This window comes from Cebus imitator, unplaced genomic scaffold, assembly GCF_001604975.1.
Source record: "Cebus imitator isolate Cc_AM_T3 unplaced genomic scaffold, Cebus_imitator-1.0 Scaffold267, whole genome shotgun sequence".
Taxonomy (NCBI): Eukaryota; Metazoa; Chordata; class Mammalia; order Primates; family Cebidae; genus Cebus; species Cebus imitator.
In genome coordinates this window covers 3,252,475-3,279,728 of record NW_016107582.1, presented here as the reverse complement: position 1 = coordinate 3,279,728, position 27,254 = coordinate 3,252,475, and the positions used below count along the sequence as shown (strand labels likewise).

Below are 27,254 nucleotides of genomic sequence, written 5' to 3'. Positions count from 1 at the left end.
CATCCTCACCTACATTTAATGAGAAGCAGCTGTGAGTCAGGGCTAAGTGACCGAAACATATACTATCATTCAATCCAAACAGCAAAACCATGAGGCCAGGATTGCTATTATCCACATTTTCACATGCTGAAGAATTTGACCAAGATCTCATAGCCTGTGGTGGCAAGCGCCAAGGTGCAAGGCCAGGTCTAGACTCCAAAAACCATGCATGCTCCTCGCTACTGCATTTCACGAGGCTCCATAGTAGGCACTTTATATTTTTTCTGTATTTTCTAAGTGTTTTCCTTGTATTAATCACTTTCATAATATTAAGGACATTTTCCTTTGGAAGCCAAAAAAAAAAAAAAAATAGGACAGTACGGGAAGAGTTGGTTTCATAAGACCAAGAGGAACAGGCAAGTCAGGGATGCCCTAGGGTAGCCTCTCCAGCCTGGGTCACCACAAAGATGACCTCATTACAAAGACAGGCCTCAGACAACATTCTTCACTCCAACAGGGTCTGCACTCCTCCATCAGCCATGTCAATCCCATCTTTCAGCGTCCTCCCTTCCTAGTGATTGCAAACATTAGGAAAGCTTATTAGCCTTGATGTTACCAAACACTGTCATATAATGATACGAGAAGACAAAGGGGGAGTGTATGGGAAACAAAATTCCTAATCTGCCAAAACAAAGCATGACTAAAGTCGATGAATCAGCAAATAGCAGTAAATGCTTATTATTTAGGAATGTGAAAAGAAGTATTAGCAAAATAGATAATTTAAAACTGTTCTCTCTGGGGAGGTAACAATGGGGGAAGGCTAAGCAGCTGGGATCTAAGAGATGGCTGTATTTTTATAAGCATTTTTGCACTATTTGGCTTTTCAAATCAAGTGCCAATTTTTTTTGATTTGTAAAAAAAAAAAAAAAAAAGTAATAAAAAAACCTCCTTTCTTAGTGTAATCCTTTAGCTTAATGAGCTCCAGTAGGCTCAGACACAATGTGGTTTGTGGAGGTACCTGGTGTTGTGGAAGAGCCGTGAGTCACAAGACCTGGATTCTCATCTTGGCTCTGCTGTTCTGGGCTGTGTGGCCTTGGGAGAAGTTGCTTAACCACTCTGAACCTCTCTAACCCCTAATGGCAAGCATTCAGACCCCGTACAAACTAATGAGAGGAATTAATAACATAGATCCCAACCCAACAATACAAAGCTCATGGTGAAGATGCAAAGTGTGGGGAACTGTGAGGCCTGGGTCAGGTAGGTGAGAGCTATGGCAAGATGGAGCCCTAGACAGGAAGGAATAGGCCCCTTGCCCATCCACCAGGCCCTGAGCCCAAGCCCAAGACTCTTAGACATGAGCTGAACTCTCCTCCCCTTCTCCATGCTTCCCCCAAGTTTCCTGAGACCATGGAGTATATTTTGGGATTCTGTGAACTCGAGAGAGGTGAGTGTCCCAGACTTCAGTCTGCATCCCTCTGTGAGGCTCATCCACACCCATGAGTTCATCTAAATGGCACAGTCTTTCCTCAATTCTGCCCAATTAAAAAAAAAAAAAGAAATCAAGTTAATTGACTATATGGGACCCTCTTTAACAAAGTCCCTCCTCGATTTTGCTTAATTAAAAAAAAACTTCAAATTACTTGGCCTTAGAAACAAATGTGGTAAAACCTCAGGCCCGAAAGAGAAACTCCAGGGCAGAAACTGGCTCACCACGATTGTCACAGGTCTGGTCACAGCTGTCATTTTAAGACAAGTATATCCAGGCTCCCCAGAAACTAAGCCAGCCTGGGGCAGTTTCTTCCAGGCTCTGAGCATTTAGAAGAGCCCACAGCTTTTGCTCATAGCTCAAGGACCAGGTGTGGACTGCCTGGTTGCCAAGGGTGCCTTTTCTCCCCCCTCTCCCCAGAATCATAGCCTGTACAGGCTTGGAGTTGGGGAGAGGTCTGGTAGGTTCATGCATCTCTGCCTCCCTTTTTCTTTCCCTCCATCACCTGTGACTAAAGAGACCCACACCCCATTGAATAGCACTATTCTTGCTGGTATGTCATGCAGTAAAGAGGTAGAAAGATGCTTTGTGAAGCAGCCCTGCACTCAGAGAGCCCAGAACAAGACACCAGACCAGGCCCAAGGCACCTCCACCAGTACTGAAACACAATGGGGATGTCAGGATAAAATTTCCCAAAGGTCCTAAGCAATACAGACTACTCTCTGCACAGACAGCACATGATTATAAACACACAGAGCTACACATTCACTCCCCCCAAAATAAAATTTATTCTTTGGCACGTCATACTTGGCAAGGGTTAATCATTATGTCATTTCATACAATGATTAAATTAATAAAAATACATCTGGATCAGAGAAAACCTCAGAGACCAGCTTTGATTCCATAAGCACACAGTAAAGGACCTAAAAGGGGATGGGGATGCAGTAAAGGAGGGGTTAAGGGGAGTTAATTAGCCAGTGATTAAATGTCATTTTCCTTGAGTCAAGTGATTCTCGTTTTATTCAAGTGTTCTGGAAGTGGTGATGAAGATTTTTTTTTTTCCATTTTAGGGAATTCTTTTTTTGTCCAACAAATAATTCTCAATTGTCTGCTTTTAAAAGTATTGCGTAATTTCTAAATAATAATTTTTCAAAATCAGGCTGACACTTCCAACTTCCTCTGATTGGAGTTTTCTGAATCATCCACAGAAAGATGGCTGCTCTGCTGAGAGCCTGCCTGGGAAATCTGCTTGTATATCCTGTGCCCCGAAGCATCCACTTCCTTAAAGGTGTAGCCAGGAGGCTCAGGGTATGAAGCTAGGCACCTGACCATTTCCCTGGGAGTAAAGCTGATGGTGTAGGTGGTCTGGGCCTCCACAGGGACATTTCCCCGAGGGCCAGACCAGTGAGGCTTACAGCTTTTGGTATTGATTGGCGGGTGGGGCACATAGTGCGCCTGAGTGGTGGTCAGGCAGTCCAAGGGCTCGGTGGGAAAGTTCAGCTGGGGAATGGGCTTGACTGGCTCTGCGCGCATGCTGGACCACTGCTTGTAGTCATCCTTGGTGGTGGTAGAGCCTTCAAAGCGACCGCTCTTCTTAATCTGAAGTGCAGGTCGGCAGGACCGAGCTGGGGCACCATTAGGGTATGTGTAATGGGCCTGCGCTGTTGTCAGAAGATCCATCCTCTCTTCGGGAGGGACGTAGGGGATGGGAGCCTTGGAGAACATCTGGGGCGTTGGCCAAGCTTGGTACTTATCTCGAAACTCAGTGGTGTTAGAGAAAGGCACGTCTAGCCCAGGGGGCCTGGCTAGAGGTTTCAAGCTCTTGGCAGGCTCCCCCGTCAGGCCCCGAAAGGATTGTTTGTGAGTGGTGAGGCTCTCAAAGGGGATTTCACAGGGCCTGAACTTCTCTGCTTCGTGCACAAAGCACTTCTCCATGGGGTGGGCCACGTAGCTCATCTTGTAGTTAGTCAGATCCTCTAATGGGATGTTACAGACCTTTGGCATGGCCAGAGGTTTACAGCTCATGGTCTTCACAAGGCCCTTTATGGGGTAATCGTCCTGGTGTGTGGTCCTATAATCAAACCTGACTGATGCCGGCCGGTATTTGTGCTCCAGGCGAAGTGGCTCCCGTCTTGGTTGGTTCCAAGGCAAATAATCAGCTGAAATTAAAGCAGAAGAGATGACTAAAATTAAATCAAGTCAATCAACTCACATATATCCTACAAAGCCCCAAGGTCATAAGCCAGTCTCCAATGAAGCGTTCTTTAAGACAAAGGAAGAACAAAGCATATCCCCGCTACCACTGCAAACACCTGATGTGTCAACTTTATGGTACTTGCAGGCAGAAGAGACAAATTTACAGTTCTCATCACACCCCACAATGCTGCATGCAGGGATCTTAGCGGGTCCACGGTCGTGGGAGGATCCAGGGAATATAATAAAGTTCAACCACTATCTTACTCTGACCCTGGAACACTTACTTTCTCCTGCGGGGAAGGTACTTTCTCTCAATCAGCATGGAAGGAGTGAGAAGATGCATGTGATGTAGCGAGAGAGGCAATTCACAACCCACCACTGGCAGGCCACCAGCTGATGAGCCAGGCCTACCTGGTCATCTGTGGGGTGACAGCCATTACGTCCCTGTAATCCTCACGTCTAATCCACATAAATCAAATAGGATGCTGGGAATAGGGCATTGTATTGGCTGGTGAGAGAACAGCAGTTTCCACTTGTATAAAACTTACTACATAACTAAGGCAATGTTCTAAGTGCTTTACGTATTAACTCATTTAATCTTCAGACCATCCTAATAAGGTGGATACTATCAATGCCGGTTTTATAGATGTAGAAATAGATACACAGAAAATTAGGGTATTTGTCCCAGGTCACTTGGCTAGAGGTGGAAAAGCATGAATGCAAATTCAGACCCAGAGCCCATGATCTAACCCACTCTACTCTCTGGTTCTAACAATTAAGGAATACCAAGTGCATGTCAGTCAATTGTGCTCAAGCCTTTCCATAAAATGATCTTGTTTCATCTTCATAGTAACACTTTGTGATGGGTATGATTATCTCCAGTCTACAGATTTCTAAAAACAAAGCTCAGAGGAGCTAAGAACCTTGCCCAAAAGTCACATGGCTAGTGAGCTGATTTGGAATTTAAATTATTGACTCCAAAGCCATGTTTTTCTGATAGCTCATATCACACTTAGAGGCATTATATTTCCAGATGGAGTAAAAGTTAAAAAAAAAAAAAATCAGGTAAGATTTGCAGGAAGAAAGAACTTCAGAATGTTTGAAGAAAAGAATGAATTGGCCATTCTAGGAGATGTTCATCTCAAGAGAAACCTCTGCTGTGGGGCTGAAATGGCCAACATACAGGGAGGTCTGGACCCAAAAGAAATCTGCGCTAGAGGTGGCCTCCATACATCCTGAGGAGCAGATACTGTCTTCAGGCAGCACTGCAAGCCTTTCAAACTGACTTTACCACTCAGGCCCTCAGGGCAGCAGCAAGACTGAAAGTCCAGGGGAGAAAAATGGGACCACAAACCACATGATTCAATCTCCTTGGCACTGCTGGCATTCTTTCATAATACTCGACTGACATCCAAGACCTGTGTTGCCCTATTGGGCCCATAAATTACCAGGTTTAGAGTAGTCCTGGTGAGCCCTCCAAATCTATAGGAAATTCTCTTGCTTACTGCTTTACAAAAGGTTAGGAAAAAAGCAGCTTCCCAGGAGCCTTGCGTGTATGCACCAACACTAGTGACATCCCCAGGCACAATTTATAACAGCTTTATCGAAGTCTAATTTGCATAACACAATGCACAATCTTAGATACACAAATTCAGTGACTTTTATAGTTGTATACCCATCACCAAAATCCAGTTATAGAGTATTTACATCATGCCAAAAAAATCAATTATCTTCATTTGTAGTCAGTCCTGACTCCTATCTCCAGCCCCAGGCAACCATTTGCTCTTGGTCTCTGTAACTGCATTTTCTGAACATTTCATATAAATTATCTAATATGTAGCATTTTGCAACTGGCTTCTTTCACTTACTGTAATGTAATTGAGGTTCATCCACATTGTAGCTTATATTAGTAGTTCACACCTTTTTATTGTTGAATAATATTACATTATATGATACCAAATTTAGTGGATACATTCACCAATTGATGGACATTTTGAGTTGTTTCTACACTTTGGTTATTACAAAAAAATTCTGCTATGAGCATTTGTGAAGAAGTCTGTGTGTGAACATATATTTTCATTTCTCTTGGGTAGATACTAAGAAGTAAAATTGCTAGGTTCTATGGAAAACTCTATCTTTAGCTTTTTTTTAAAAAAAAGACTGCCAAATGTTTTGAAAGTGGAGAAGTAGATGTGTCATTTTACATCCCACCAGCAATGTAGAACACTCTCATTTCTCCATGTCCTCAATACTTGTTATCATCTATGTTTTTAAATTATTATAGACATTCCAACAAGTAGTAGTATCTGGCAGTGTCATTTACATTTCTCTAATCACTAATGATGTGGAATATCTTTGCATAGGAAGTGCTTATTAGCTCTTCATGTAACTTCATTGGTAAGGCATCTATTCAGATGTTCTGCCCATTTTAAATTAGACTATCTTCTTGAGTTATGGAATTCTTTACATGTTCTAAATACAAATCTTATACCAGGTATGTGATTTACATTTTTTCCAAGTGTATCACTTCTCTTTTCATTTTCTTATTTTAACAAAACACCCACCTGAGACCTCTTTTCATTTTCTTAATGGTGTCTTTCAGAGTGCCCAAAAGTTTCAAATTTCAATACAGTCCCATTTATATTATCTTTAATAAGTCATGCTTTTGATGCCCTATCTAAAATCTTTGCCTGTCCCAAGATATCACAGATTTTTCTCTGTTTTATTTGAAACTTTTATAGCTTTAGCCATTACATTTCGGTTTCTGACCCTTTATTTTTGAGTTTGGATGAGGTAACTTCTTCTTTTTGCATGTGGATATCCAACTGTCCCAGTACGATTTATCAAAAACACTCTCTGCTCCCACCCTGAAGTACCTAGGCACATTTGTGAAAAGTCAATGACAACAGACGTAAAGGCTCATTTCTGTACTCTCAACTTAGTTGCATTGGTCATTGTACTTGTCTTTGTGTCAGTACAACTGTCTCAATTACTGTAGCTTTAAAGTTTTGAAATCAGGAAGTATAAGTTCTTCAACTTGGTTCTTATTTTTCAAAAATACTTTTAGCTATTCCAGTTTGTTTGAATTTCACATATAAAACCTAAAATTACTTTGCCAAGTTCTAGAAAGGAAAAAGAGTCTGTTGAGATTTTGATAGGAATTGCATTGAAGCTACAGATCAATTTGAGACAACTCTACCTTAATAGTATTGAATCTTCCAATCCATGAACATAGAATGTCCACCATTTTTGTTTAGATTTTAATTTCTCCCAGCAACATTTGGTAGCTTTCAGCGTATCAGACTTGTACTTGTTTTTTAAAACTTCATTCCTAGTATTTTATTAATTTTGAGGGTATTGGGGAGAGAACACTTTTCTTGATTCCATTTTGATTGTCCATGCTAGAATATAGAAACAATTTTTATATATTGTTCAGTATTGATGTCTTGCTGAACTCATTAGTTCTGGTAATTTTTGTGGATTCCTTGATATCATCTGTATACAGGATTATGTTGTCTGAAAATAAAGACAGCTTTGCGTTTTTCTTTCGAGTCTAGATACATTTATTTGTCTGGTTGCCTTTTTTGCATTATTGCACTAGCTAGAACCTCCAGTACAATATTGAGTGGAAGTGGTGAAAACTGACATCCTAGCCTTGTTCTCAATCTTAGGGGGAAGCCATTTAGTTTTTCACATTAAGTATGATGTTTTATAAGTACAGATTTTTTTGTGGACACCCTTTATCAAGCTGAGGAAGTTTCCTTCTAGTCCTAAGCTTGTTGAGAGCTTTTACGAGTGTTGAATTTTGTCAAATGCTTTCTATAAACCAAGTGGCTTTTTTCTACTTTATTAATGGGATGTATTAATTCATTTTCTGATGTTATACCAGCTTTGAATTCCCAAAATAAACCCTATAGTTTTATAATTGATTCTATAATTGTCTTTTAAATGAATTAAAAGAAAAATTTATCTTTTTAATGATTTAAGAAGAAAAATATATATTTACCTAATTACAGTTACCAGTATGCTTTACTACTTTGTGTAGATTTGTGCTGCCCTCTGGTATCATTTCCTTTTAGCCTGAAGGACTTCCTTTAGTATTTCTTGCAAGCCAGGGAGCTGCAACTTCTCTCCATCTTTACCTGGGAATGTCCTTTGCCTTCATTTTTGAATCACCATTAGATATGAAATTCTTAGAGGATAGATTTTTTTTTCTTTCAGTCCTGTGAATATGCAACCAACTGCCTTTAGTCCTCCATTGTTTCTGAAGAGAACTCAGCCATTAATAATGTCATTTTCCTGTATGTGATGAGTTCTCTTATGCCTCCTTCCAAATCTTTGTTTTTGGCTTTCAACAATTTGACTATGTTATGAATAGATGAGGATCTCTTGTACTTGCCCTATTTGGATTGTGCTCTTGGATGTATAAATAAACATTTTTCATAAATGTGGAAACTTTCAGCAATCTATCATTTTTCTGCCCCTTTCCTCTACTTCTGGGGCCATGATTATGAGTATGTTAGTATACTTTATGGTATCTAAAGGTCTGAGTTTGGACCTTTCTCTTAATTTTTTTCTGTTCTTCAGATTGGGTGTCTCTATTGAACTATATACATTTTTGCTGATTCTTAAGCCAGCTCCAATCTGCTGTTGAGCCCCTCTGATGAATTTTTTATTTTAGTTATTGCCTTTCCAACTCCAGAGTTTTCATTTGGTTCTTTTTCATTATTTCTTGTTACTGATATTCTCTATTTGATGAGCAATTGTTGTCATACTTTTATTTCTTTAAATATGCATTCCTGTTATTCTTTGAACATATTTATAATAGCTACGTTGAAACATCTGTCTGCTAGGTCTGGTCTTACATCTGGGCTCCTACAGAGACACTTTCTGTTGACTGCTTCATCCCCCCATGCATGGGTCATACTTCCCTTTTCCGCATCTTACAGTTTTTTATGTAAAATGGAACACTTTAGATAATATGTTGCAGCAACTCTGGATTCTGATCCCTATTGGGAGTTGGCTTTGCTTGTGTTTAGTGGCTTACCTGCACTAATTCCATAGAGTCTTATCCTCCCTGCAGTGTATGGCCACCAATATTTTGGTTCATTTTTTCTTTTTAATTAGTTTTTAATTTTTTTTTTTTTGAGGTGGAGTCTCACTCTTGTTGCCCAGGCTGGAGTGCAACCTCCACCTTCCGAGGTGCAAGCAATTCTCCTGCCTCAGCCTCCCAAGTAGCTGGGATTACAGATGTCAGCCACCACACCTGGGTTTTTTTTGTTTTAAGTAGAGACAGGTTTCACCATATTGGCCAGGCTGGTCGCAAACTCCTGACATCATGATCCACTCACCGTGGCCTCTCAAAGTGCTGGGATTACAGGCATGAGCCACCATGCCTGGCGTCCTAAGGGTCACTCTGTGTCAGCATAGTTTAGTGGTCAGTCAGTGATTGGTCAGAAGTTAAACTGAAGCACATTAAGCCAGTAAGGCATTCACACTTTGCCAACAGATCTGTGTGTGGGTTAGGAAAAACACATATAAAGATCAGGCAGTTTATAAGTCTGAATTGGCTTTTACTTCCTACTGGGCTTTCTCATGTCTCCCCTACACAAGCATGAGGCCTAACACTCACCCAGGGATGCTGAGTTGATAGATGGGCTCCTCTCTGATTGCCCTTGAGCATGCACACAGCCTTGCCCACGTACACAGCCTTGCCCACGTACACAGCCTTCCAGACCACCGGGAATACCTATGAGCTTATCAAGACCCACTGTGTCTGTCTCATTCTCTGGATTTCCCTGCTTAAATTTCTAGCTGGTTTGCTGGACTGTTGCTTGCCACGACCATCACTACAGCCTCAGACTAACTCAGAAGTAGTCTTCCCTGATTTCTTGCCATTGAGATCACTATTGTTTTTATTGAAACCCCTGGGTATGCACTCTATTCCCAATCAAGTCAGGCCCCACTGACAGCAGAGCTGCTTGTTTACACAGCCCAGCCTCCTCAGGCAGAGCCCCACACAGATGGAACAGTGGGGGTGGGGATGGGGTGATGGAGGCAGCCCCAGAATAAAACACCGCAGACTTCTAGTGTTCATAACCAAGGTACCATAGTTTCTCCTCAATAAATGCTTCTCAATTTTTTGCATACCAGTGGTTGATTTCCAGAGTCTAGAAATGGTTGCTTTTCACTGTTTTGTCCAGTTTTGTCATTGTATTTTGGGAAGAGGATTTACCAAGCTCCTTATTCCTCCACTCCAGAAGTCCTGATATCCTCTCCATCCCCTGGCACACTCTTAAGTTTATTTTAGGCTGATAATACTACCAACTATTATCCAAAATTGGCTTCATTTTAATTGAAAATCTAATCTTTCTCCAAGAGCCATTAATGGCTCTATCAGCATCTTGAAAGCATTAGGGGGCCTTAGAGGGAACCATCTTGCTGAATATGAACCACATGTTTCCTCCCCACCCCTGCCCCCGCCCCCAGACTTTAGGCCTTCTGAATAGGGGCATCTACCTGTAGATGCCTGCATACTGCCTCAAGGTACTTTGGGGTGGCAAGGACAGGGCTTTTCTGGCTGTCTTCTGTGATGGATGAAGTGTTAAGAAAACAGGTTCCTAAGCTCAAAGTTGCCTCATATGATTTCTGATACCCAACAATATAGTTGAAACCACATTATTATCCAAGCCTCCCGGCTTTCTCCACCCAGCATTTATTACCAAAAACCTCCACAGGACCCTGAAAAACCTCAGAATTTCACATGACAAACTATTCACACGCCAGTAAAGCCCTTCAGGGCCAGAGTGTCATGTGGGTAATTGGCAAGCACTTCTTTAAAAAGGATTCCATTCAATAATGTGCCTTTAAAAAAAACAGCTAAACCTAAAGCTGAGCATCAAGTAATTACACTCTCAATCTTTCCAATTGCACAGTGTTTTGAAAATGTCACAAATTACAACCAAATGCTGCTAGAGCATATTTTATTGGTGGTTTTCTGGACCCCAGTAAAGGTGCTGGCCATACGAGTAAAAAGGGGAAAAAAAGATTGCATATTTTTTCTGTGGAACCAATGTAAGTGGAGCATACAGACAAAATATAGATAGCACCCATTGAAATACACATATTTAATGATCTTGGTCTTTGGTTTCTTTTGGGGTGGTGAGAAAGAAAATCAATGTATGGTCATAAAACATGAAGGTTGCTATGGAAAAGACTTACAAAAGTGGCAAATTTTCACAAGACACAGACAAGTCACCCAAGGGGTAACACACCAAGAGACAAGGGTGTGGCCCCTCACAAATGCATGGGGTTATTCAGGACTGACCTGACTGCCTGGTAAATGGCATGGGCCTTCTCAATCCTCACTCCTGCTCCTGACCAGGACCCACAGGTTAATAGGCTGGGTGGGGATTTGTGTAGATGTGCCAAACTCTGTCACTTGGAGCCCTTGTAAACAATGGTTCAGAACCATTCATCCATCTATTCCCTCACTTGACACACTTCTTTGTGTCATTCCCTGTGTTAGATGCCGGGAATATAGATGCTGGGCATTCAAGGCACAGCTTGGGCAGCCATTTTATTACAAGTGAGTGATAGAACAACTAAACCACTTCAAGTAATAGAATACAAGTATTTGTTATAGTCTGAATGTGCCCAAAAATGCATGTGTTGAAACTTAATCCCCAATGTGGTGGTACTGAGAGGTAAGGCCTTTTGGGAAATGATTACCTCATGAGGCCTCCACTTCCATGAATGGATTGGCACTGCTGTACAATGGCTGGAGGGAGCTAAGCCCAGCCCCTTTTTTCCTCTGCCTTTCACCACATGAGGACACAGCAACAAGGCACCATCTTGGAAGCAGAGAGCAGACCCTCACCAGACACCAAACCTATCAGCTCCTTGATCCTGAACTTCTCAGCCTCCAGAACTGTGAGAAATTTCTATTATTTACAAATTAGTCTCAAGTAAGTTGTTATAGCAGCACAAACAAACTAAGAAAGTATTTGTCAAAAAAAAAAAAACCTCAGAAGACACACATTGCAAAATGGCACCTACAATTAATATAAACATAAATATGTTTCCTTTAGTTACATACTGATTTGTTTTAAAATTGGAATTTCAGAGGAAAACTATGATATCCAACCTCAAATGCACATGTTCCAAGAATAAAAGCCCTGTCCATCTATGCATGCCTAGTTTGAGCAGTCCAGTTGAGACTTGACTGGTATTCATTTATTAGCTCTGTTTAAGTAGGCAAGCAGTTAACAGGTACCAGAAGTTTAAGGAAAGTGAGGAAGAAAACAGGATTTTCTCAATTTTAACTTTGTCACTAGGGAAGTCAGCCATTGTATTAGTCAGCTCTTGCACTGCTATAAAGAAATGCCTGAGACTGGGTAATTTATAAAGAAAAGAAGCTGAATTGGCTCATGGTTCTGCAGGCTATACAGGAAGCATGGTAGCATCTGTTTCTGGGGAGGCCTCAGGGAGTTTTACTCATGGCGGAAGGCAAAGTGGGGAAGGCATCTTACATGGCAGGAGCAGGACAGAGAAAGCAATCTGGGAGGTGGGGAGGTGCCATATGCCTTTAAACAACCAGATCTCAGGAGAACTCACTCACTATACTGTACTAAGGGGGTAAGGGGTGCTAAACCATTAGAAACCATCCCCATTATCCAATGACCTCTCACCAAGCCCCACCTCCAAAACTGGGGATTGCAGTTCAACATGAGATTCGGTGGGGGCAGAGATCCAAACTCTGCCAGCCATGATTCAGTTTAAGCTGTGGAATATGCACTCTTCTGTAGTTTGAAAATGGCGGCTTGAGATGTAGCTGTATGGACAAAGGGTGGGATAGAAGAAACTGGCAGTGAAAGAAATGAAAGCAACAGTACTGGTGGGGTGGGGTGGGGTGGTGTGCATGTGTTCAGTGTTAAGTAATTTGCTGGGGAGAAGTAGGGAGAACCTCTCTTTAAATACTACAAACAGACCTCCTCCATCCTTGCCAACCCCCAAGACAAGCAAGGAGCATTTTCCACTTCCAGACCTCTCCCTGCACCTAGGGCAAGGTGGGAGAAAGGGAACTAAACTGAAAGGCAGCTGCTGTGAAGAGCCTCTCCCTATACTAAGATTCATAAACCTACGGGGGCCGTAAAGACCGTGTAGAGGGGAGGTGAGTCTGCCACTGGATATGTCCTATCAGAGTCCCTCATTTCCTCCACCAATGGTAGAAAGTGCTTTTTACAGCTTCATTCCTCTATCCCACCTGCTCAATGTCTGTGGTGCCTTATTTCTGGTCTCCTTGTAAACACAGGATAAAAAGGGAGAAGAATGCGTTCAGTAGAGGCAAGAGTGCCCCCCAATACCCTGCCCATGATCATGCACCTGGTTGTATGGACTCCTTTGTAAAGCACCTGTGTGGTGCCTGCTGTGAGAGGGTAATTGGCAAAGAAAAAGACCAACAGATCCCTGCCTGTTGGAGCTTACAGCCTGGCCATTAAAAGAAGCATTAAAAGTGCGTAATGAATGACAAGGCAGGGGAGTACAAGGCACCTATACAGCATCCAATCTGACATGGGAGAAGGGCTGGGAATGTGATCTTTCAGCTGCTAGCTGAAGGGTAAGTGCTAGATCAAGGAAGCAAAAGGATTCTATATAGAAGGCATCACATGTGCTAAACAAATGCCCTAAAGCAGAAAAGAAAGGAAGAAGGCACCTGAAAGAAGGCCCTGAGGCTGGAGCAGAGGTGCTCAGAAAGAAGACACCAGGATCTCCCAAGGCATCAGAGGAGGCAGTAAAGGTTTGGGTTTTTATCGTCATAGGATCAAATGATTTGAAAAAATAATGATTTTATCAAATGATTTTTTGAGGAGTTTTAAGCAAAGGAGAAGTCAGATCAGATTGCCATGTTTAGAAGACCTCTCTGCTCCCTTTCTGTGGCAAATGGGTAAGAGTTGACAAGACGGGAGATATGCTTAGGTGTGCGCCCAGGTGTAGACATGGAAAAAACAGGATTAGGGCTTTGCCAGGAGGCAATAGCAAAGGGGCAGGAGAGAGAGAGAGTCTCGGCCATCAGTAGGAAATGGGGTCCAAAGATAGCCCACCGAGTAGACTTCATGGGGACAGACTGACACAGGAGGGGCTGGTGGTAAGAGGGAGGGCTGAGGCATCAATGGACTGGAGGGCCAACAGGGCTAAGGACTGCCATGGAGGGAGGAGATCAGAGGACAAGTCTGAGGATAAGATGTGCACAAAGGCTTCAGAGGTGGGACCATTTCAGGGTATGATAACATGCGAATGTGGCTTGACAAAAGGTAGCTATGCGGGAGTGTTAGAGAAGGAAGCTGAAGAAAATAAAAGGGCAGAGCCCAGGTTGCTGAAGAGGCCCGTGCTAATCCAGTCCTCAGTTCCTAGAAGAATCAGAGAAACTCAACCATGCACAGGGTCCCCCAGGATGACAGAATTAGAGGCCCTTCCAGGAGCTCATAGCCCTCCAACTTTCCTACTTCCACTGCCAAGTTCACCCTAAATGCTTGGCTTGACTAAATAAAAGCAGCCCTCTTCACAGCCATTTAGAGGTCCATGAACTGTTTAGCACGTCCTCCTAGGGCAACGGTGGGTATCACAAACATGAGTTATGGATTACAAACCTGGCCTCCAGGCTCACGGTCTCAGTCTTTGCAGCTAAGCTCCACAGAGTGGCTGTCTGCTTGCACAACACAAATGACCGTATCTTGTGTCTCCACTAGGCTAGAAAGTCAAGGGCAGGCCATTATGCTTCCTTCAGCTTCTAGGGCCACACCTCATAGGTAATATTAATAGATACTCAATAAAGAAAGAAGCAATCCTGTTTATATAAAGTTCAAAACTGGCAAAACTAATTTAAGGTATTAAAAGTTAACATAATGGTTACATTCTCGTTGGGGAAGGTGACAGAAATGGAGTAGTAATGTTATATTTCTTGATCTGGGTGCTATTTATATGGATGTGTCCAGTGAAAATTCATTGATCTGTGTAATTATGATTTAAATACTTTTCTATATGTATGTTACATTTTGATCTATTTTTTAAACAGGTGAATGAATCAATCAGTGGTAGAAACTAACTTAGCTTGAACTTGAAATGTTTCCCCCCAATATAGGATTCAAACTGCATGCTAAGGCAGGGGTTGGCAGATATTTTGTTCAAGGGCCAGATATTAAGTGTCTTCTTATGCCTCACAGACTATAGTGCCTCTGTCACAATTATTCAACTTTGCCACTAGAGTGTAAAAAACAGCCATAGATATTGTGTAAATGAGTAAATATGGCTGTGTTCCAATAAAACAGGAATACTGAACTTGGAATTTATATCATTTTCACAGTCTTCAAACAATATCCTTTTGATTTTTTTTTTCAATTATTAAAAAATATTTAAACATTCTTAGCTCTCCAACCATACAAACACAGGCTGCTGGCCAGATCTGCCTGCAGGAAGTAGTCTGCCAACTCTTGCACTAAAGGGGTATGCACATAAAACACATTTCCTGGCCTGCACACAGGCTCAGTCTGTCATTCCCCCAGTCTGCCCCTCTGTGCTCTCCCACCTTTATAAGTAGGCAAACACTCCATCTTGTCACTACATGGATATTTACTGTCCCGAGGTTTGATGGGGTCCACTCGACAGACAGGGTAGTAATTGTAATCTTTCTTATACGTCGTGAGCAAATCCATATTCTCTTCACTTGGGATGAACTGGTCATATTGGTGGACCTTCACTGGTGCCACTTTGTGAGGCCCAAAATCTCTCCTGTAAGGAAGCAAGTGCATGCGGTTGGGGTGCTTGGCTTGCAATAAGGCTGTGTTTTCCTCTCAACCCAACTCTACAAACATTTGCTGAGAAATCATGTTCTACTCTACACACCCCCACACTCCCCGAACTGTTCTTCCTCCTCTATTTCCCACTTTTGAGAAAGGTACCATCAATTTCTTCTCACCTAAGTCAGACACCTGTACACATCCTTGACCTCCTCCCCTCACGGCCCCAGAGTCTGTCATTCACCAGTGCCCCTCCACCCCATTGGTTTTTCTTTCCCCTTGCTTCAGACCCTGACCATTTCTCACTTGGATCAGGTGACAGCCTGCCACCTGAATGTCCTTCTTTATTTCTCTCACTTCTATTCAATCCCCGTAATGTGGCCAGAATAAACTCTCCAAATGGAAATCAGATCACTCTCTGTCCCTGATTTTAAAAATCTTCCAGGTAAAATTCAACTTCTCAGCATAGTTTATAAGCTTTCCTAAACCTGGCTCCTGCCTTACTCACCCTTATCTCTCAAGGTCCCCATCCCACCTGAGCACCCTACACTCCAATCACAATGCCACCACTTCTGCACCTGCGCCTTCCAACTTCCTTCCACACAACCCCTTCAGTGTGGAGCTAACTGCTTTTCAGGTGCCGCGGCCACCTTCTCATGTTCCCAAAAGCTTCTCCTGCTAATATTTATCTCCTTCCTCTACTTAGCCTACAGAAAACCCAGAAGAGGGAAACAGTGAAATAAATGGAGACCCTGAGTCCTTCATTTCTCTGCTATCTGGTGTCAGTGCCCCCATTATTTCAAGAAGTATGAAAACAATAGGATCGAAAAAGTATAATGGTCTTCGCTAAACCGGAAGCAGTCCCTCCCCAAAGTATCCCAGATAAAAAGGCCCAGATGCTTCCTGCAACGCCCACCAGGAACCTCCCTAAGGAGCCAGGGCTTAGCTTGGACCTGCATTGCCCTCCAGGGCACTCGCAGCTTCCCATCTCTCAGTGCTAGCATTTCCCTCTGAAGGCTGTCTGCTTCACACAACAGACTGTTCTTGCCTGGAACCCATTTATCCAACTGGACAAAGGGAAGGTAGATGTTTCCCTAATGGTGCTTGCCAGAACAGCCCCGTCAAGGGAAGGGGAAGGTTTCCGGACAGGAAAACATTAGGCCCAAACACCAATAAAATCCACTTCCCGGCCAAAATCTGGAGCAGCACTACTGAGCCATGCTTGACTAGCAAAGGTAACATGCTCCGCTGTAACCTGTCTTGTGTAAATTATACACATGATTGTCAGTAAACCCAAACCGGGTCCTGAAAATGCTTGGTGGGATGGGAGGAGGAAGTTAGGAAGCAGGAGAATTAGTCTCTCTAGGGCTCTAAGGAGGAAATGGGAGATGCTTCAGTTGAACTCCCCTAACACCCTCTAGGTAGATTTAAAAACATATCATAGTGGCGGTTATAGGACGTTCAGCTTGGGCTCCCTTCCTAGAGGCCCTGCTGTTAGCCTGAAGTGTCTGGAAGCTGACGGTGTATATCGGGGCTTATAGAGGGAACAGACTGAACAAGAAACCAAGGGTTAGCTCCCACATCTGCTCTTCTCCGTGAACAAGTACTACACCCTGGTGTCTGTCTCTTTAGCACTAAACCAGCTGCAGCAGGAAACTAAGACAGTAAAGCCTTAGGCTGCAAAGACAAATGAAAATGCCCAAAAAGCTCCATCTGAAAACCAGCTGAGTGGAAAGGGACTCTTGGTCAGAAAGTATACATTCTAAAGGGAGTACTCCCAAAGAAGTTGAGCTCTCCTCACTCCCAGAAGAGTGGGACAGATTTGAAGGCCACCAGAGACCACACATTCCTAAACCTTCATAAAGGCGTGTGTTCAGTGATGGCTCCCTAATCCTGCACCCTATTCATTTCCAAGGAGCATCAAGAGGTACTGAGGGCAAGCAATGAGGAACAAAGCTGGGTTCCTGAGCTGCCACACTGAGCCCAGCCAACCTCAAAGCACCTGGGAATGATTTCCAGTTGTGAGCCTGCCGCTCTTGGGGACCCTGTACCCAGAGGCCATGGCAGCCTCTTCTGTAGTTACTCTGACCAAGAGGACCAGCTTCCTCTCAGGGATGCCGCAAGAACCTCCCTTCAAAGGCTGCCGGGCTCTTGATAACTAAAGCCCACCTACTGCCTATCTCCCATGCCTTCTACTGGAAAAGAGCAGACAAATGCCCAAAACCAAACTCACCAGTTCATGGACTATCCTGAAATTAGTTTCCCAAAGACAAAAGCCAATCACCTTCTCCAGTACAAAATGTAAGTTCCTTTGTAAGTGTTCCTCTGTGGTTTAATTTATTGATCAGTTATAACTAAGGCAAATGATTACGGGCAGTAGGGGGAGGCGGTATCTACTTCTGAAGAGAAGAAAAATTTTTAAGTTTGAGTTTTATAACCTACCCAAACATAGTTACTGTGGCTTAGGAGTGAATTTAATCTGAATTTATGTGTTTCCTCATTACGTTTTTATGTTGAGAACATTCACTGAAACCTGTCATTAACCACAACGTAACTGCACGTCCCCAATCACACATAATCTTACAGCCTTTAAATTCATGTAAAAGAAAAGACTATATTTTAGTCTTCCCCAAAATTGCTCAAATTAACTAGCTTTTCTTTTTAAGAACACTGGATCTCTTCTCTCTTTCTGTGGTTCATTTCTCTGTGCACATGTGACATGAACCAAGAAAAGGAAACTGGTCACAGATATGTTTCTTTTAGGTATGTAGCTATAAAAGTTATAGAGTAGAGAAGGCCAAGAGTTAAACTTAGAGTTAAGTAAAAGGTTGGAGTGATCCTGCTGGGAAAGTCGTAACAACTTGACTTCAAATTATTTAGCAAACCTGGAGAAAGGAGTTTGACAAGACTCTGACAAAAGGAAAGAGGAAATAACGTAACAGCGAACTAGGTGCCTGAGCCTGGCAGTGGGAAATGAAGATTTTCACCATGACAAAAGGTCCATACAACACTTTTTTTAAACCTGTTTTTAATGCTTATTTATGCAAACTTCAAGATTTGTTAGTATGTCCAAGTTATCAATTATATTAAGATGGAATCCATCTTAAAACAAGTTCCTCCTCTTGCCCAAAGCCAATCTCTTTCACCCCTGCCCTCTTTCTTGGGAACCTCATCTGTAAACCATCTCCTCAACTGTGATTTTTCCTCTTCCTCACTACTGTCTCCTTTCTCCACTGAGTGTTATCTCCGATCTCCAAAGGTAAAGAGTAAAATAAGACAGTCCTCACTGGGCTCCATTCCCCGCCAGCTTTCCCTTCTCTCTTTCAGAAAGGGTGGTCTACAAGCACAGACTTGCTTTCCTCTCCTCATGTCTCACCAATCAGATCTGATTCCCCTCACCCTTGAAACTTCAAGTATCACCTTGTTTTCCAGACCCAATCACTGCTTCTCATCCTTCTCCCACAGTGCTTTTTCATAGTATCCATCCTCTCAATTTTTCAATACTCTCTCCCTTGACTTCTGTGATACTACTCCTCGTGATCTGTTCTCTATCTCCTCTATGAGGTTCTGCTCTTTGTCAGTTGATTTGATTGACTTCATTACTTCTACATATAATTATCAAATTTTCCAAGGTCAAAAGGCACCCACCCATCTAAAGAAACTGTTCTGCCATCCTAGGCACCTTGGGGAGTCTATCCCAATGTACTGCAAAAGATCCTTGGCTGAATCACAGGGCTTGATTCGTGCCCCCAATCCTTATGGGACACAAGAGTCCTTCTTACCCTCACTGTAACAGATGGGATTCCAAGCCCATGCACTCCAGGATCCAAGTTACACAGCACCTGTCTTCTCCTCTGCCGTCTGAGCCCTCAACTCCCACTAGGGCTGAGGCAAACATCTGTCACCATTTCATATAAACTCCAGACAAAATATTTCAAACAACTTGAAAGATCTAAAGAGGTGGATTCTGGGGAGGGCCAACAGGTGGAAGCAGAAAATGGCACTGTGTGAGGCTTTGCTGATTATTTTCCATTAACTATGTAAGATTCAAAGCTTCCAGCCTGAAGGTCAGCTCCAGTCTGTGTCAGGCAGGGCAGCTAAAGGATGAATCTTTCTTGATTATCTTTTATTGACTACAAAACCAGAGGACTAAGTTTGAGGCAACCACAGATGCTGGAAAATGACGAAAGAAACCTGAAAATGAGAGAGCAAAAGACAGGAAGCCCTAAATTCTGTACATAAACTGGGCCCAAATCTCTGCATGACCTCACATATATGGGGCAGATTTCAAGCTAAGGAACTCAAATGAGATTGGAGCTGCCACCCAAGACACAGAGTTTGCATTTTGAACAATCAAATTACCTACCTGCCAAAGATAAAAACACTCTTCAGAGGAATGCAAACAAGGATCTAAGGTGTCCACAACATAACAACATTCTCTCTGTATAAAAAACAACCCAAAATCTGACCAATGCAAAAAAAAAAAAAAAAAAAAAAAAAAAGACAATTATGGAGACCAACTCCAAGCAGACCAGACATTTGCAATTAGCAGACAAAAATTTTTACAGCTTTTGAAACCATGCTCAACAAGCAAAGCAACGTAAGGTCATAATAAAATAAAAGACAGGAAATCAGGGAAGAGAAGTAGAAACAGTATTAAAAAGAATCAAATGCAAATTATAAAACTGCAAAATATGTGAAACAGAACATTCAATGGATGGGCTTAATCACCAAATGGAGGTAAGGGAGAAAAACCTGGTGAAGTGAAAACCAGATTAACAGAAATTCTCCAATCTGAAGAACAGAGAAGGAAAAGAAAAGATTGGGGGGGGAAAATGAACAGAGCATCAGGGAAAGAAAAATTGCTGGAAGAAATAATGAACAAAATGTCTGCAAATTTAATCAGAAATACATTATAGACAATTCAAAGGCTCTGAGATTACCTAAGCAAGTCCAGTGCTGAGAACTCTATCTGCACTGTGTTCACGCTAATTCTCAGGCCCAGGCTATGGAGGCTAAGTATACCCCAGTGGTACAGCTCTGAGTAAGAGACTCAAGTATGTATTTGAATAAAAATATATATGTAATTCAATAGGCAGTACAAGAGTCAAGTCTGCTACCAACTTTCTTGCTTCTTTCCTGACCTTTAGAAAGGATACCAAATGCCTTTTCTCTCTTAGCTCTTCCCTCCCTTACTCTCTTTGTTTACCAAGGAGTCTTGTCACTAAGTCATAGCATTGATGCTGCCAATTCCCTGCCCTCTGCCTTTCAGCCACACCCATCAAATCTGAACTCAATTCTGTCTCCTCACTCTGTGCCGCCATTCCACTCTACCCAGGGTCCCTCTCCCTTTAGGATAAAGATCTAACGGCACTGAAGACTCACCTTTTTCTTCCAATGCTTTTCATTTTGCCCATCTTTAGGAGCTGGCTTAGCTAACAGAACGTCTCAAATTGGGATCCAAGTGTTTTACATGGTGACATGCCTATGGGGAAATGAGGCTTGAAGTACAAACCTCTTATTCATAAATTGATCTCAGGTCTATCTGAACTAAAGGCAGATTCTACACCAGAGAATTATCAAGGACTGCAAGAAACCATTTCACACTAAGAGTGGTTGGAAATCATAAGCATTCCCCTCATGGCACCTGCTGTAAATCCCCAAGATTTATGGCCAGTAAGAGTTGTGTGCAGCTGTAATCATGCCTCATGCTGGGATGATAACCTTTCCAGAAACCAGGTGTTTTTTTTGTGTCTGGGCTTAATCACCAAACCCAGCCAAGCCCTGGACCACATGACTTTTTCATTCAGCAGGTGGGAGCCCTATATCCAACCTCAGAAACGAAGCAGAGTCAATGTTTAGATACAGAAGTGAGTGGGATGTTCCAGTAATAAGTCTTAAGAGCAGAAGGGTGACGATCCGTGCAGACACAGGGGTGTGCAGACACTGGGCTGATGCATCCCTTCCCCTGTAAGCCTCCAGGGGAACACCCAGATACTAGCTTCCCTACATTTCCTGACAGTGGCATAATTCTGTTCTCAGTCTATGAAAACTAGTGCCCAGTATGGCAGGCACAGGGTTGAGAATTAATGAAATTGTGGTAGAAAGGAGAACATAGAGGTATTCTGCTCATTTTCTCCTTACTTCTCTTTTTAGGATAGGAAATAAAAAGAATTTCGTATCTGCTCTTTTTCTTCCCCCATGGATAACCCTGATCCTGCCACTTTTTTCTTTTTAAGGCCTTTATTAAGTTCATTAATGGCTTATTTTGGAAATTCTTTCAGAATCTGCTTTCCTCTGCTTTAGCCACACTTGATGTACATGATATATATCGTTACTCCGGCTCTGGCAGGGGCAGAGGAGCCTCCTGGGTGATATGTTTATGGTTGTAAGTGACACAAGGCAAGGATAATTTAGGACAGGTCAGAGTGTAAGTTTTTGTTTTGCGAAGCACCATCAGGAGGAGGCAGGGCATGGAGTTGCATCTGGGGGCCTCAAAGCTAGGTGTTGGGACAGGACTTCAGCCCCTGACCAAGGGTTTGTCCTCATTCTCCTAAGCTTGTGGGCAACTAACAAAGCAACCCACAACAACAAACTTTTAAAGCATCCTTGTCTGTACTCTCAGGATAGGAAATATATCAATGCCTGAAGCCAACTAGACATTTCACAAAGTGTTTATTTCCTGCAAGCTGGGAATTGAAAGATAAAAAGACCCATACCTGGAGACTGAACATGATATTTGCAAGCCACATTTCAGTGCTACTCTTACCCTTTCCTACCAGTTACATGTCTCTTGTACATGTGCTTAGGACTCTTACTTGGTGCTGACCAGGGTTTCATACAAGAAAAGCAATGCTCAGAAACGGTTCACGCTTCTCATTATGGTCTTTAGACTCTCAAAGAATACTGTTTTCCTGGCAAAAAGAAGCCCAAACTTTAGGGTTTATAGTCTTTAATAAGTCATAGGTTGAGAAAAACAGCTGTATAAATTATAATTTTTTAATACATCAGGACCCAGAAACACTGTGCTTAAACCAAATCATTTAAGATAAATGCTTAGAATAAACGTAATCATCTGGCCTTGGCAAATACGCAAATTCTTGTTTCTACAAAAAGTTTAAAAAGTAGTTGGACATCATGGCCCATGCCTGTAATCCCAGCTACTAGGAAACTGAGGCGGGAGGATCACTTGAGCCCACAAATTCGAGGCGGCAGTCAGTGAGCTATGATCACATCATTGCACTCTAGCCATGGATACAGATGGAGACCTTGGTTTTTTTTTTTCAAAAAACAACAACAACAACAACAACAACAAAGTGGCCTGATACAAATCAAGCATGAGACAAGGCCATCATTCTCAAGCTTCTGCACAGTGGCTCCCACAAAGCTCAGGAATCCTTTGGCTTTACTTCCCCCATTGTGGGTGCTCCTGCCCCAACACCCGGACATGGACTGCCCGTGGATCTAGAGGATAGCAGTGTTGTGTAGAGAGGAGAACCTCCAACTCACAATCTCAACGGATGTTTCCAGTCCTATTCTGGAGAACACCTGAAGGCAGAATGAGTTATAATGGTTCTGCTTCTCCCAGGCCATCTGGGGCCTTTATTAGCACAAAATTACAAGGCAAAAGGGCAGCAATAAGAAGAAAAGTCACCAGGTCTTGGGCACCAATGTGAAAGCATTGTGCTGGAACACTTAACATTCACCAGCATCTCCACCTCACAGCAACCCTGCCCTTCAGGGATGAGAGCATATCAGTCTTTCAGGTCTCAGCTGAGGACAAAACTATACAATCTGAGACTGCCCGATCACACTCAAAGATGTTTCTGATCTACTAGACCACCAGTCACAGGTCACTAACTAAGCTGCCCATGGCAGATTCTGTGAGAGCCTTGCCTATAGAACAACCCTAAACTGAGAATTTTTCTGCACTGCCTCAGAGCAAAGACTTCTGCAATACTGACATACTGAGCCATGTGGCTCAGCCACTGCACAGACCTAGAGCTAAACAATCTGAGTTTGGGAGTCGAGAATAATTTAAAAGGAAAAAAAGTTATTTCTTCCTATTTCTTGAAGAACATTCAGGAGAACCCCAATTCAAAATCTACAGCATAATTTTAAGAAAAAAAAAAACTCACTTTTTCTCTATTGTCAAGTTCTCTTTCACCACCCCCACCCTCAACCTACCCAGGCTGGCCTGGAGCTTTTCATGTAACAAAGCCCAAAACTTGCTTTTCGGCAACATCCCCCACTCTTTCCGTCCCGTAAATATTTTTCTTAACCTCCAGTCCTTTATTATATCAATGCAGCCTTCCCCCAAGAATCCTTTCTCTTTAACAGAGGATTTGGGAAAAACTGAGAAGGCTCATAAATGCAAGATTTTCTTTCCAAGACATAGTACATTAAGGCATTAATAGCATATGTCGATATTGTACATTAATGCATTAGCACTGTACTTTATTACATTAATATTATACATTAAGCACTGCATGTTTCTACATTAGTGTTGTATGCACCTGCATATATTAATACTGTTTGCCCTCACCTTGATGTAGTCAGGCCTTCCATTGGTACAGACCCTTTCTGGTACTCCCGCCTTGGCTTCAAGGACTCTCTGGGCAAGTAAGAGTGATAGAGAGGGTAGTTCTCGGTATATTCGGAGAGAAGACATGGTTTCTCTGTTTGATCATAAATCTTGGTAGGGAGATGTGGACAGTGATGCCGCCTGCAAAAGACACAGAATTACCTTGGTTACCTTCTTGGGGGGAATACATCCAGTTTGATAAGAGTACTCCGCCAAATGTGACTCAGATCGTAAAATCATATGACAGCCAACACTGAAAACCAGAATTCAACCCTTGCTTTTTTCCAGTAAACTACGTGAAGTGGCCAGAAAATAAAGGTGGTCTGTAACTACAATTGGTTAATAAAAATTCCTTGGATCACAGAATTACACAAAAGCATGAATTACACACAAGCTGTTACACATGTCACATTGCTTGTGTAAGCATGGAAATATTTCTATACTATAATAGAGAAATAGCTGTGTCCCAAGCACTCCAAGTGCCACCCAGCTGACCCAGGTCCTCCCCTGTGGTCTCCCATCAACCCAAGAATTCAGGGCTTACTATTCACCTAACAGGGTGCTCTAAGGCTCTCCAATAGGGCCAGCCAGTGTCTTTTCTAACTGGTTGGCTCCTTGATCAACTCAGAATATCATCATTGTACATAAATGATATCACTCAAAGCAAAATCACCTCAGTTCTGAGTCCACCAAACACCACTGACTATGTGAAACTACCTTCACGTGGAAAGTCTCCCTCCTTTATTCTTTCAGGTCTCATTGCAGTTACTACAGTCTTAGAAAGACTTTCCCAGGTCTGGGATCATCTTATACCCAGGATCCACCCCGCCATTGCATCCCCTCTCCCCCCCACTCTTGCCTGTGTGTGCACATATTTTCTCCCATTGCCCTGTGTGTGCCTGCCCCATCACTTGCAGCTACCTGTGACTGGCATGTCTGTTGGTGAGTTTGTTTATTGTCTGTCTCATCTGTCATGCTCAGGACCTTTTTCAACCTTGTCCACTGTTCACTGTACATGATATACATCTCTATACAGCGTATCCTGAATTTTTCATTCAATAAATGTTTACAGAATACATACTGGCACATTCAGTAAACATTTCTTAAATGAAAGACTGAGTATAAGTGAATGCTTAAATAAACTTTATGCCTAGTGATGAATGAACTGAACAAATGATAGTATCTAGCAGTTATAATTGACAGTGAGTTTTTCCATTTTACATGCATGGTAATAAATGAAACTTATTTACTTGCTACTTACAGCTGAACTAAGGCAGCTATTAAAGCTGTAAAAACTAAGTGAAGGCAGTTTATCAATGTTGTGTGTGCCCAAAGACAATCTTCACAATCCAGCTGGGATCCCTCTCATCATCAGGCACCAGCAAATCAGCAAAAACTCCATGCTGGTGTTTTCCAACTTAGCTACCTTAATGAATGGCATATAATTGTTTTCCCATTTTCACACTGGACTTTTAATCACAGACACTAACATGCAATACTTTGGGGCAGTACATGGGGGAAGGGAGAGAAAATGAGAGAAAGAGACCAAGAATTCCTCACTGCTCTAACGTAATGCTATTTTCCAGGCAACAGCTGGCATGCTGCTCCTGTTAATAAGTGCAGCCTTTTATATAAATATTGCCACCACTACTGTTGTTACTATGTATCTCTCTTCCGTCTATTCCCCAGAGAAAATCATCAACACCTGTACTGTTCAAATGGTTAGAATTGCATATGAACAAGTACCATTAGAGATATCCCTATTTATTTTCTTCTCACCTACAGATTTATCAGAAACACCTAAATATGGCATGAAATTGCCTCATTCACTGTTTATTTGTATTTTAAGAGCAGTATTGATTCGTGGTATTTTAGATATTCCTCAGCATTTACAAGGAAATTCTTCTACAAACATGCTGTCCTTATAGTATGACTATCTAAATTTCGCAGTGTTAAATACAAAGTTTGCTTTTTCTTTTTCAGAATGCACATTGTTGGCATTTCATGTACAAAGCTATATATCTTATATACATTTAATAAAATATCTCCTTATCGTTGGCACATAAATTGAGTGCTTTAAAGCACTTTCTATACATTCAGGAGATAAATTGTTATGTTTGCATAGTCAACAAAATACCCATCTCTCACAGTAGATACATGTTAAATGTTACTGCCATTTCTGTGCTCATAATCAGTCTAATTACCTGAGACTCCATGTGAGCCAGCCAGTACCCTATCATTTTAGGATTCCTGCAACCCTCAAATCAAAAGCCAAGAAGCACTGGCTACCAAAAATACCTCTGCATATGTATTTTGTTCACCCACATTTTAAAAGAAAAGTCAAGATTTATTCAGGATAACCTAGTTTCAGGCACTTACAATAAAATGGACTCCACAGACAGTGTTACTTTCCCTTTTCAGTGCTGCTGTTTTTTAAACTGGTAAAACTACTTTCATATAACCCACTTTCTATATTGTTACTTTTAAAAAATATAACACACTGCAAGGATTTATTCCAAAAGAAAAATAAATTTAACAGCAAAATCCTGCAATATGATCGGCATCATGAAAGAGGATTTCAGAACAGCAACAAGCTTCTACCCAGACACTGATGTTCCATTAAGTGGAATTATATCAGTATATTTATAGTGCAGACTTTGACTTATTGCTGGCTAAATGAAACCTTGTCTCACTCTGAAATATCAAAAACTTGTATGCAAAAATAAATGTTTCATTGCCTGAGTTTGCTCATGGAGTCATCTCCTTTCCCTACCTGCACCCTGAACACCCTGAATACCCCCCTCAAAATACCCAGCACCATGTCTTCTCATTGGTGGTCTACCCAACACTCATTAACCATTATCCTGAATCTCTCAACGATAAAGATCAAGTCTGACATCTTTTTGTTCTGGAAGTTAGTCAACAGTACATATATATATATATATATGTACTGTTGGATATATATATGTAATATTGGATATATATATATATATGTGTGTGTAATGTTGACTAACATATATATATATATATATATATAATAGATGGATGAACAGTCAGACAGTGTATAAGAGGATGACCTGCTGAAAGAAAGGTACCTAGAAATTATCAACAAATGGAAAATAGGCCGGGCACAGTGGCTCACACCTATAATCCCAGCACTTTGGGAGGCTGAGGTGGGTGGATCACAAGGTCAACAGATAGAGACCATCCTGGC

The 27,254-nt window shown here is 42.0% G+C and overlaps 1 protein-coding gene across 1 annotated transcript in view; it reads right to left on the bottom strand.

The window, feature by feature from the left end:
• Positions 1-2,234: 2,234 nt before the first annotated feature.
• The window catches only part of SAXO1 (stabilizer of axonemal microtubules 1), a 108,064-nt gene continuing 83,044 nt past the window's right edge, over positions 2,235-27,254 (bottom strand). The window contains exons 2-4 of the mRNA XM_037728529.1: positions 24,002-24,181; positions 15,246-15,448; positions 2,235-3,624 (exon numbers count right to left, since the gene is read on the bottom strand). Coding sequence (XP_037584457.1) covers positions 2,621-3,624; positions 15,246-15,448; positions 24,002-24,024 — 1,230 coding nt within the window. The 5' untranslated portion in view covers positions 24,025-24,181 and the 3' untranslated portion in view covers positions 2,235-2,620. The remainder of the gene's footprint in view (positions 3,625-15,245; positions 15,449-24,001; positions 24,182-27,254) is intronic.